This window comes from Carlito syrichta, unplaced genomic scaffold, assembly GCF_000164805.1.
Source record: "Carlito syrichta isolate Samal-C Ts95f unplaced genomic scaffold, Tarsius_syrichta-2.0.1 Scaffold308095, whole genome shotgun sequence".
In the NCBI taxonomy this organism is placed as follows: Eukaryota; Metazoa; Chordata; class Mammalia; order Primates; family Tarsiidae; genus Carlito; species Carlito syrichta.
Window position 1 is genome coordinate 304,455 of NW_007252191.1, and position 12,178 is coordinate 316,632.

Sequence of the window (12,178 nt, forward strand, 5' to 3'; positions counted from 1 at the left end):
GAATCATTTCATGTTTGTGAATATTTTCACTATTCTATATTAAATAAATTGTTTGCTGTTGATTTTTATGTAGATACTCTCCATCAGCTAAAGTACATTTCCAATTCCGTTTGCAAAATTTTTCAGACATTAAGAATGGTTATTTAATTTTACCCATTTCTCTTTCTGCATCTAGTTGAGATAATTGTCTGATTTTTTTTCTCTTTTAATCAGTCAATATGGCCAATTACTTAAACTTGAACATTGATATTAAAATCAGCATAGCTGATTTAGTCTGACCATTTTATAAATTGATGGATTTGAATTGTTAATATTTTGTTTAGGGCATTTGCACCTATTTTTATGCATGATTTTGTACAGCGATTTCCATGTTTATACTCTTGTTATCAAGATTTATTATATCAAGGATATCAAGTCACATAAAATTACATGAGAAGTAGTCCCCATTCTATTCTCCGGAAAGTTTGTATACACTGATTTTTTTTTTCATTTGAATTTTGATTTAACTCACCAGTTAACAAAATAAGCTTGGTGTTATCTTTATGAGAAGATACTTTTGACTACTGATTCAATTATTTTAAAGTTTATGTGACTTTTTAGGTGTTTTCCTTTGACTCAGCTTTATTAAATTACATTTTTCTAGAAATGTATTCCTTTTTCGAAGTTTTACTCAAATTTATTATGTATAGGCTTTTATGATGCTCCCTAATTTTTTTGTTTATTTACCTTTTTCTTCAGAGACAGGGTCTTGCTTTGTGGTCCAGGTGGGCAGGCAGTAGCATGATCACAACTCACAGCAGCCTCAAGCTCCTGGGCTCAAGCAATGCTCCTACCTCAGCCTCCCAAGTGGCTTGAACCACGGGCATGTGCCACCAAACTCAGTTAATATTGATTATTTTTTGTAGAGATGGGATCTTGCTATGTTGCCCAGGCTGGTCTGAAACTCCTGGCCTCAAGCAATCCTCCCGCCTCAGCCTCCCAGAATGCAATTACAGGTGGAGCCTGGTTGGTTGATTATTAATTTTTTTTTGTTTATTTTGTTGGTTTTTTTTTGAGTTGGAGTCTCACTGTCACCCAGACTGGAGTGCAGTGGCCGCTCCCGGCCACCGCAGCCTCGACCTGATGGGCTCTGGTGATCCTTCCGCCTCAGCCTTCCAAGTAACTGGAACTACAGGCGCGCGCTACCATGCCCGGCTAATTTTTTGAGATGAGGTCTCGCCTGCCCAGGGAGTGGTCTCGAACCCACAGGCTCAGGCAATCCACTCACCTCAGCCTCCCAAGGGCGCGGGATTACAGGCTGAGCCACCGAGTCCGGCTGGTCGATTATTTTTTGAGGTAATTTTAGTTATACCCATTTTTACATTCCCAAAATTGCTATGTGTGCCTTAATCTCCCTTTTGCTTGATTAATTTTACCAGACTTTGTAGTCTTTTAAAGATCATATTATTGGATTTGTATCTTCTCTATCAATATCCATTTTCAATCTCATTCATTTATATTTGTATCAATTCATATATTTGTGTTTTCCTTTCTTGTGCTTTCTTTTTGGATAAGCTGCTTCAGTACCTCTATCATGAAGTAAACACCTCACACGGCCCTAATAAACTTAATTGACTGAAAAAATGCTTAATTTAAAGGCGCTAGACATATATGGATCACAGTCCTGGCTCTATTTCTTTCTAGTTTGGATATCTTGGTTTATTCGCTGATGACTTGAGTCTAGTATTTTAACAGAGATGAAAACAGACACACACAAGAAAGCTGAATATCCTAGATGACATGTGTTTCGTATAGAATCTGTATAACCATTACCTCCTTTGTCCTGACCAGTAAGTTGCTACCAATGTAATTCTAGGTTATATTAGTTTTGCTGCCAATCATTTCACAAACCAACACCTACTTAAATTACTGTTAAGTAAATTTCTTTATTTGTCCTACAAGTTGCTATTATTTTTCCTGCAACTTGCTTGGTTTACTCTAGGTAGCAAATCTTCTTCTTTGTCCTACTCCATTGCCAAATCCTCCTTGATGGGATCTGATTTATGGAATAAAAAAATCAATCACAGTTGATTTATCCTATTTACTTTTACAACCAAGCCATTCTTCACGTGTGTAACGATCTTCTTAATTAATCATTTAATCCAAGACTTAAATTGGAGGGTGATTTGGATGAGGGGGAGGGTTTTGAATGGTTTTGAGGAATGTGGAGCAGAGAAATCACAAATACAAAATATGCTGCTAAAGGAGAGTGGATTATATTTGTTAGTGAATTTTTGCTTTTTTTAAAAAACAAGATTAAAATCATTTTTTAACGCACACAAACCCCAACTCAAGAGTCATTTCTGAGCAACCTAATCCAAACAATTTTTTTAAAGATTTTTGTTTAGGCTGGGTTCGGTGACTCAGCATTTAATGCCAGCACTTTGGGAGGCCAAAGTGAGTGGATTGCCTGAGTCCGCAGGTTCGGGACCAGTCCGGGCAACTTGGTGAGAACTCATCTCTAAAATTACGTGGGCATGGTAGCCATGCCTGTAGTTCTGGCTCCTGGGAAGGCTGAGGCAGAAGGATCGCCTCAGCCCGGCAGGGCGAGGCTACGGTGGCCATGGGCATGCCACTGCACTCCAGCCTGGGTGATAGAGTGAAACTCCAACACACACAAAATTGTTTTTGCTACGCTTACAGCATCAATCGCAAAGTATTTGTTGAGTTCCTTTTTATGAGACAAAAACTACCTTAACCTCTAAATCTCAAGCATCAATCTCTTCTTCAAATTCACAGCTTTAATTTGGGATCTGTGAGGTAGAACTGAAAGTCAAGTAAGTACAACAAAAGAGATTACCAGAGATTACTTTTAGAAGCCAGATGCTATTATGTTAGCAGACTCTCTTAATGTGCATCTTAAACTAGGCCATAGGTACTCTTGGCAGCTACATGAAGTGATTTAAAAACTTCTCTAAGTTAGAAGCAGAAAGACAGCATAATGCAGTAAAAAATAACAGTTCTTGGAAAAGAACAAATCATATAAGAAAGATTCATTTAATAATGTTCAGAGACAGAATTTCAGACCTTAATGGTAATGTGGGAACAGTAGACAGGCCAAGCCAGCTTCTCTGAGAACTTTACAGATGTGGAGAGAATTGCTTTTGGAAGCTGCACTAACTACTTCAGACCACTAGGGTAACCTTAAGTAAATGACTATTTCGATGTTCCAGTAGCACTTAGCTTACTAAGGCAGTCAATTACCCAACTCCGATATTCCCAGACTGTTTCTGAAAGGCTGCAGCCTGCAGCAAACCAGCAGGATGCTTTGTCCTCTAGCTTTTCCCACTCCTCCCTGGTTGCTTAAACAAATGCCCCCAAATCAAGCCGTAACATGTGCCAAGCATTTTGAAAATGAAATGCGCCTACTACAGCCCTTTGGGTGTCTGATTTAATTCTCTTCCACTATCTAGAATGAGTTGGGAAAATTAACACTTGATGGTGCCAATTGTTCCCAATATTCACTCACATGTAAGAAAAAAAATCAAGATTGTTGTTGAGGAATTAATTCATAGTCGAGATCATGGGAATTTTAAAAATAAGAAGTATGAAAATGTGATAAGTTTTCCTAGGTCTCATTCATTACCCAGGTATATACTTATAATCACTTATTTATACCTCATTCTCCCAGAGTAAAAATGTTTTGCAGGATAAAAAGTACTCCTTTGCTAACTTGGCTAGTATTCTTGAGTTTTATTACAATCAGGCAGACTTCTATGTTAGCAAAATGTGTCCCATGTGAGAGTACTTTTATTATTTGGGATTCGGCTCTTAAAAAAGTATAACAGCATGTGGCATCTCCATTATAAGAGAGTATGCACAGTGTATCTCCCTTCTGTTACAAGAAGCCGTATAACCAAACATCTTGAAAAACGTTGGAAAATTTGTATCTACATATTTAGAAAAAGCTAATAGCATCTCATAAATTTTATTTTATTTTTTTACTTAGGAATTAACACTAAAAAAGCAGAGAAGGGATTATGAACCACAGCCTACTGGCCACAGAGTAAACAAAATCCAGTCTTTAAGCAGTTGCACCCATATCTCAATATACTATTTCTATCAGATTCTCACAATGGCCCTGATTTGAACAGCAATTATGGGTAAAGAATTTAGTCTCAACTATTTAGAAAAGTGGCTTTATTGAATTTACAAACAAAGCCCTACAATTTTCCATTTCCTTAGCAAGATAGTAAATCAACCAAGCTAAGTATATCATCATGACTATAATTTACGTGATGTGACATGACAGTTAAGATGTACTGTGGTAATTTCTGAGAGCTTGCAGTATTATTGTAGCATCAAAAATTTATATGGTTCAGTTATTAAGGCAAATTGTTTCATTCATACTGAGATGCCTGACAGTAAACCACCAAGGGCTTCCACATTACATTAAAAAAAAGTCTTCCATATTCAAACAATTTGCACACCCTGTTACCATTATTTTATTCACTGAAACTGGAGCATAGGCAAGCATAGCTTTTTGATGTGAAAATGATCTACAGGGGAAGATGAAGTGTTTCATTGTGGGTGGTTATAAGAAACAGTTCAGCCAGGAGAAGGGAAGTTATCTTTGGGAACCAACAACCATGAACAGGATGTCCAAAATCTTTGCTCTGATGCTATTTAATATCCCATTTGCTTGCATTCCTTCTGTCAGTTTGATTGTCAGCCAACAGAAAGAAAAAGCATATGACCAAAGAAGAAATGATGGAAAATATGGCAAAGAATATTTCTATTACAAGTTATCTTTAAATAAATGTCACCATCATATTAAAAAAAAAAAAAAGAGGACCTCTGAAAGTCATTCAATTTTGACCCAAGCTCTTCTTGGAGCTCCTCAGAGCAGAAAAACAAATTTAACAGTTTATTTTTATATTTATTTTTTCGGCAATTTTAAGCAGTGGAAATTCAAGTCATATGTGCTATTTTATTCTTTTTGGAAATACAGGAGGTTGCTAAATAGAATAGGATAAAATGACTTTTTGTCATAAAGGGCCTTACAAATAAAAGTTTAATTAGATTTTATAACAGCTATTGAGTTTTATGCAACATACATTGTCTCTTAAAATACATATTCATTGAAAAATGTGTTTTATGCATTTATACATTTTTCATAATAGCATTTAGAAACCTGTTAAAAATAAGAAACTGTCCACGAGTTAAAAATTTTCAATCAACCAAAACCACCAGTTCCCATACACTGAGGAGTATATGAGTTACTAAGTTTTTCTATTTCAATATTCACATGCCACACAAGACAATCCCTAAATATACATATACTTCTATCTGTTTAATTGGTGAAGATTTCCTCATAAGTAATGCTATATTCTTATAGGTAAATGGCATCAATTCACTAAGGGATTTTCTTTTTCATCATCACATCTGGTGTGATAAGGTAATTTAACTATCAGCTGACATGGTATTAACTTTCATGGAACAGGCACATATTCACATTTAGAACTAAGCCACTAAATTTTGTTTCCAATCAAGCATTAGGCAAAATAAGATAAAATTCTAAACATCAGGACATCTATTTAGATAGAGTTAATCCTCAACAGGGAAAAAAAAAGTCTGCATTTCTGAGGTTGCTACATTTGTTTATCTGCGTGTTTTTATACACGTGTGGGCTTTAAAACAAACATATCCTTCCAATCTGGCACTTTTAGGGTGGCTCTCTGTCTGAGTTCCAGGAAATATGTTGTTTACACCAGCCTTGTGGCAAGCATTAGTTATGCCATATATTTCTTTTCCGATTAACACTCATACTAGGTAGAAGAAAAAGTAAATCTCTCGAGTACCGGTTTTGTAAAAGCGAGACAGATGAGAAAAACTTCAGTAAGTATCCCCCATAGACAACTCTATCAAACAGCTATTTTCACATAAGCACAACACAATCTCTCCCATATCTATAATTTGCTTCATAAAAATATCCTAGAGGCTTCATTAATTTGCTCATTCATTCAAAAAGTTTACATAGAACACCATCTATATAAAGCTGGGTACTAGGGACACCATGGTCCACTGATGTCGTGCACAGCGTGGGAGAAATGCCCAACTCGATTGATTCTATCTTGCTTTATTTCTTGTATTTTATTCCTTGACTTCATCTTTCTTAAAAAAAAAAAAACAACAAAAACACAGGATAAAGCCCATTCTCATGACCTGTCAGTTAAAGCAGAGTAGTGGGAAGCAAACCCCTGTGGACTTACTTTGTTTCCCAGATATGGAGCAGGTGCACTCCAGTAGTAGGTGGGCGGCAGGACCTGCCGGGCCTCAGTGTTACTGATGCTGACCTGCTGGGGTGCGTTTAGGTCGTCCTGCTGGGGCGCTATGCGCATGCGGCCGGAGATGTCAGTCAAATACCAGCCATTCATGTCTTGTATCTTAGAGAAAACACACAATCATCACTGATTAGGAAAAAAGAAATCCATCCGTTTATTTTCTCTTCCACATTTCTTGCCATGCCCATGCTTTGAATTTTTTTAAAAAAAGTAAACATTTAGAAAAAAATAAAAGTTGTGACTATAATCAAAGGTATCGCAAGTATTCATAGAGCTTCCATTTTTTTCCTTGATGTTTCCAGGAGTTTTCATGGTACTATATCATAATCTGTTTTTATTGATCCTATACTTGAAAAAAAAAAAAAAGGTGGTTCCAAAATCACTTTTTAAAAAATAGAAATTCATTCAGAGTCACACAATGGTTGTAACATTATACACTTTATGAAATAGTTGGACTTTGAATTTCATATTTTTCACTACACTAGTAATTTATTGTTGCTCATGGAAAAAATATTTCAGAAAGTGTTACATATGTATTTGTAAAGAAAAAAGAGAAATAAAATATGCAAGTACCTAAAGGGTGGCTTTTCATTCAGTATTTCCTCTCCTCCCACTTTTTAAAATTTCTACTTTGATGCTTAAGGACATTAGAATCCACCAGCCTGTTGCTATGACAACACCTCTCAATACTATATGTATTCCTTCGAATATGGTTGGAAGAGCTCTGGGGACCCATAGCCTATAGCTCCCTGGCCCAGACAAGGAAGGAACCTTAAAGGAGGAATAAGGGAATGCATAATGATTTGTTTTTACGTCTTTATACTCCAGCCGAGGTCAGGCATACAGCTACACCTCTAATTTAAACCATTCTACCTAATCAGGACAAAACACCGATGACTGAGATGTTAGGCTACCAGCTACCAGGGGTCTGTCCATTAGATGTGTGTGACCTGATGGGTTGCAATTGATGGGAAACAGAATGGTAACAGTGACAATATGGGGCTGAAATCTTTTTCAAATATCTTCATATGAAGATTATTTGATTCTGTTTGTACCAAAGCCGTGAAATCACTTGGATTGCCTCAAAAGAGAGATAGAGACCAGGTAAAAATGTATTGGCTTGTTAGACAACAAGCAACATACACCTTCCTTTCTTTCCCTTTCCAACATCACCCTTCAGGCATCCCAAGGCAGTTGAGTGGAATTCAGTGACCCCTGCTTCTGATGATCAAAGCTTGAGCGCCAGCTCTGCCCCTTGGCTGGCTGTGAAACTTTGATACCTCAGTAGAAAAGTCTGGAGGGAGGGGTGGGACTCAATAAATGAAATGAGGAAGTTAAACTAGATATCCAGTTGTGGTTGATTCTTTGAAGTCTGCTCTGAGAGCAGAACAGTTGATAAAGCATATATCATATTTCAGACTTGACTTAAAAGCCATACAAGCAGAGAAAAATATCTGGTAGTTGTGTTCAGGATTAGTTAGCTGATGAATGTTGAAGGGAAGAAGTGTTCGGGAGATCATTTATCAAAACAGCAGTTTGTAAAACACAACTCTGATCGTGTCGCTTTTCTGCTTAAAATCTGTCCATGACCCTCCAAGCAGAATATCCCGACTTCTCAGCATCCTCTATTCTGTAAGGTCCAGTGTCTCATTTCCCCTCTAGGCTTCTCTCCAGCCTACTTCCCACCACTCTGTACTCTCAGCCCTGTTACACGGGCTGTCTGACATTCCCTGGAGGTCTTATTTTTTTGTCTCTCATACCTCTTCTATGGGGGACAAAAATGCTCTCTGTACTGAGGTGAAAAGGCAGTGGGGAGTATGGACAGCGAAGTTAGAACGGTAAGCATGTTTATATATAAAGGAAGAAAATCCCAGTTACTATTAATAGCTTGAGTAATCATTTAAAGTTTTTCTATTTTTTTTCCAGGGTATTCACCAAATTGAAAGTTCCTTTTGAACAATGAAAGAGTCCACCAAAAGCATAAAAAACACTGCAGAGAGCACACAAAACAGACTGGTAAACAGAAAATGCAATTCTCGATATCACTATCTAATGTCTTCTTCATTAAATCATATGTCCTGGGGGTTGAAGCCACATTCATGCCATTACTGGTTCACGTACTAATCATAGACACTGAAAAGGTTAACATGTATCTATTCTAAGAGGCTCCAGTCTATACACGGTTACAAATAAAACCTTAAAGACTTTGAGTAAAAAATACACAATAGCATCTGAAGAAAATTCCATGACCTCTTCAGGGTAACTTTATGTAGAAGTTCACAGTTAGGAAAACAGCGTTTTAAATATTTTGTACAGAAGGACAACAATAACAGTAACGTGAAGGCCCCTGGAGGCGCATCCAGAGGCAAATGGCACTTGCTTACCTTGCCGTACGTCCAGTAGGAACTCTGACATCTGTTTGAAACCCCCGAACAGAAACACTCATCACAGCCTTTCGGATTATTCTCTTGCAAATTGAAGAAACCAGATTTGCAACGACTGCAGTCTCCTCCTTCAACGTTCTCCTGTAAAGAGAGAGGTGTTTCAGCTATAGAAGAACACTTCAGAATTGAGAGTTGTATCACTGTCTCTGTAAGGAAATTGTTACTGACATTCTTCATTTTACCTTCTCAATCATATTTTTAAAAATTTACCTTAAATTAAATTAAATTTTTCTTAGAGACAGTGTCTCATTATGTTGCCCAGGCTGGACTCGAACCCCTTGGTTCAGGCAATCTTCCTGCCTCTGCCTTCCTTTATTATCTCAATTCTAAAGTCTTTTTTTTTTCTTCTTGGAGAACAAACTTCTCTTTCAATTGTGTTTCTTTAGCCCTTTATACATTGCCCTATGATAACCACACACAAAAAGCATTGTTCTAAGGTTTTTCTCTCTGTAATCTACTCAGAGATAGAAAGCCTGTCTTACTTATCTTTATAGTTTGAGAAAATAACAGGGTACTGGGCACAACACTAGACACTAAATTCATAAATTTTATTATGTTTAAATGAAAGTTTAATAAAAAATATGTTTAAATAAACCCAGACTGTGCATAAGATAGGCATGATAAAATCTAAAAACATGTAAGAATAAGCAGAAGAGAAGAGAAAAATGGCATTAAAAATAAGGTGAAATTTGTAAGAATAAACAAAGAGGTTCTTATGTCCAAGATAATAATTTGCTTGAAATTAACTTTTTATGCTCTCAATTTCTAGGACCTATTATAAACTCAACCACTTCTACGTTGGTGGGAGTCTTACTTTTAAAGAGGTGTCTCTAGTCTTGTTACATGTGTTCGGCTTTAGCATCCTTATATGCAACACAAATTGAAGTATTGCCCACTAACATTCTTGCCAGTTTTTTTAACTTTTATTTTTAAGGTAGATTTCAGATATTTTGAGATGATAAATATCAGCAAAACGAATCAAACTAATTTCAGACTTATAGTGGCAAATAAATCCCCAAAGCACTGAAGTTGAGAGCATCTTCAAAAGCATGAAAGATGAAACATATCTATAATTATAATTTAGCTTATCCCATTGAGGAGACACAGTACAGCTGTTCTGTACACTGTGTTCTTATGTGTTCACTCTAATCTACTTTTCATTTACTCTAATTTGAAAGCTTATAGTGCTACTATTCTGAGATTCAGACTGAGTTCAACAATTAGAAATTTGTAGGCATTAGTTACATCTTCCTTAACTCCATTTTAGCCTGGTAATAGGACTTTGAAAAAAATTATGATTAAATAATTGCAGATTCACTTTTATTTAATAACCCAAAGTAACACATTAGGATAGGAATTCTAGACACTATAAAGATGGGTGAGTCAAGGTCTCTGTCTTTAAAAGCTATCTTCTAGCTGGGTAAAAAAATACATTCACAATCAACTATAATGCAAGGTAGAATACGGTAAGTACTTCTCAGAAACAGATCAAACTGTGGAACATAAGGAGAAGCACTAATTCCTGCTATGAAGGTTTTATGACAGGAGTGAAATTTGACCTAAACCTTGAAGCATTGTTTAAAAATTCAACTTGTTGGCAAAGACAGAATGAAAGACTCATGTTAGAAAAGATGTTAGAAACAGGAATTAATTTAAAAGGTAAACAGTTCATTCATTTTTTTTTTTTTTTCAAAGCAAAAGTACAAATTGAGCATCTCTAAACAAACAAAACAAAACAAAACAAAAAGACAACCTGACATCCAAAATTTGAAACTTTGGGAGTTCCTATATGACACTCAAAGGAAATGCTCATTGGAGCATTGCAGACTTCAGATTTTCTGATTCGGGATGCCCAACCAATATGTATTCTGAAAACATTCCAAAAGTCTAAAAAATCCAAAATCTGGAACACTTCTGATGCCAAGCATTTCAGATAAGGAATACTCTATTTGCATTTAATGCATCTTATATGCTAAGAATTTCACTTGCTACTTGAGATTCAGGGTCCCTACCCTCAGATAATGAACATTTAAGGCTATCCTAAGAGATAAGCACCTTCTCTTTCAGAAATTGGTAAGTCGTTAATGGTTGTCTGGTAGGAGATAAATCAACAGAACTATACCTGTCACTTAAATTGGCAGTAGTAGGTAAAAAACGTCTATGAAATGTAAGACACATTCATTACTATATGTATAGTAAAGGGTTGACTCAACAGGTTTGGGGTGTTCAAACCCTGCACATCACAAAGAATATTACACTATAGGGCAATAACCTATAAGTCCTTGGAATACATTGCCTGCTAAAAGTGTTTGTGTACCTTGGGCCTAGAGTCACACTAGATATTTTATGCTAACATTGCCATTTATCCTGAATGCCTGATTTTGTTCAGTTGGGGGCCCTGGTCCATGCTGTATCAGTTTGACTTCTAGGGATTCCAGAGACTGAGTATTAAGGTAAGTAATATGGACATTCCATATCTACATGACAGATCCCCCAGAAAAACACTGGATGCCAAGACTTGGGTGAGCTTTTCCAATTAGCATTACTTCTTCCAGGTGGTCACACATTGTTGCTGGTAGAATTAAACAGTCTGCAGAATTCCACTGAAAGAGGACAACTGGTGCTTGGTCTCGTCTGGATTCTTCCCTGTATATCTTTTGTCTTTGGTGAATTTAACCTATAACATTTTGTGCATCAAAGCATAACATGAATATAACAGCTTTTCTGAGTTCTCGAGTCTTTCTAATGAGCCATTGACAATTAAAGTGGTCTTGGGGACCCCTGATACACCATGATATACTCTTTTTATAGATTACTTTAAAAAACCTGTTAGAGGTCATTTTGCTTTGCTTATTGAAATAAATCTTTGAAACAAAATAAAAGGTCTCAAGCTAATCTTATTCTCTCTCCTCATGCCCAAATCATTTCAATCTTCTTTTTTTTTTTGAACTGGAGTCTCACTCTGTCACCCAGGTTCGAATGCAGTGGTACACTCATGGCCACCACAGCCTCGACCTGCTGCCTTCAGGTGATCCTTCCACCTCAGCCTTCCAAGCAGCTGGATTCACAGGCATGTGCCACCATGCCCGGCTGGTTTTTTGATTTATTGTAGAGGAGAGGTCTCACCATGTTGTTCAGGTTGATCGCGAACCCCTGAGCTCAGGTAATCCTCTTGCCTCTGCCTCTTAAAGTGCTGGGATTACAAGTGTAAGCCCCTGTGGCTGGCTTCAAACTTCTTCACGAATGATCATAGTCTTTTACAAAATTTGCAAGAACCTTACTCAATTTTGCACAGCATGTCTGCTTAATGCCACAACTTTAAGGTTCTAGTCTCTTGCTTTTTATTCCCTGAGTATACACTATACTTTTTCTTTAGTGAGTGGTAGTTTCTGTTAAATTAAACTAAAACTA

The 12,178-nt window shown here is 36.7% G+C and overlaps 1 protein-coding gene across 1 annotated transcript in view; it reads right to left on the reverse strand.

Moving 5' to 3' along the window:
- Window positions 1–12,178, reverse strand: part of LOC103267277 (laminin subunit alpha-2) — a 443,000-nt gene that overhangs the window by 303,575 nt on the left and 127,247 nt on the right. The window contains exons 11-12 of the mRNA XM_008064880.1: window positions 8,708–8,848; window positions 6,252–6,425 (exon numbers count right to left, since the gene is read on the reverse strand). Of these exons, the coding sequence (XP_008063071.1) occupies window positions 6,252–6,425; window positions 8,708–8,848 (315 nt within the window). The remainder of the gene's footprint in view (window positions 1–6,251; window positions 6,426–8,707; window positions 8,849–12,178) is intronic.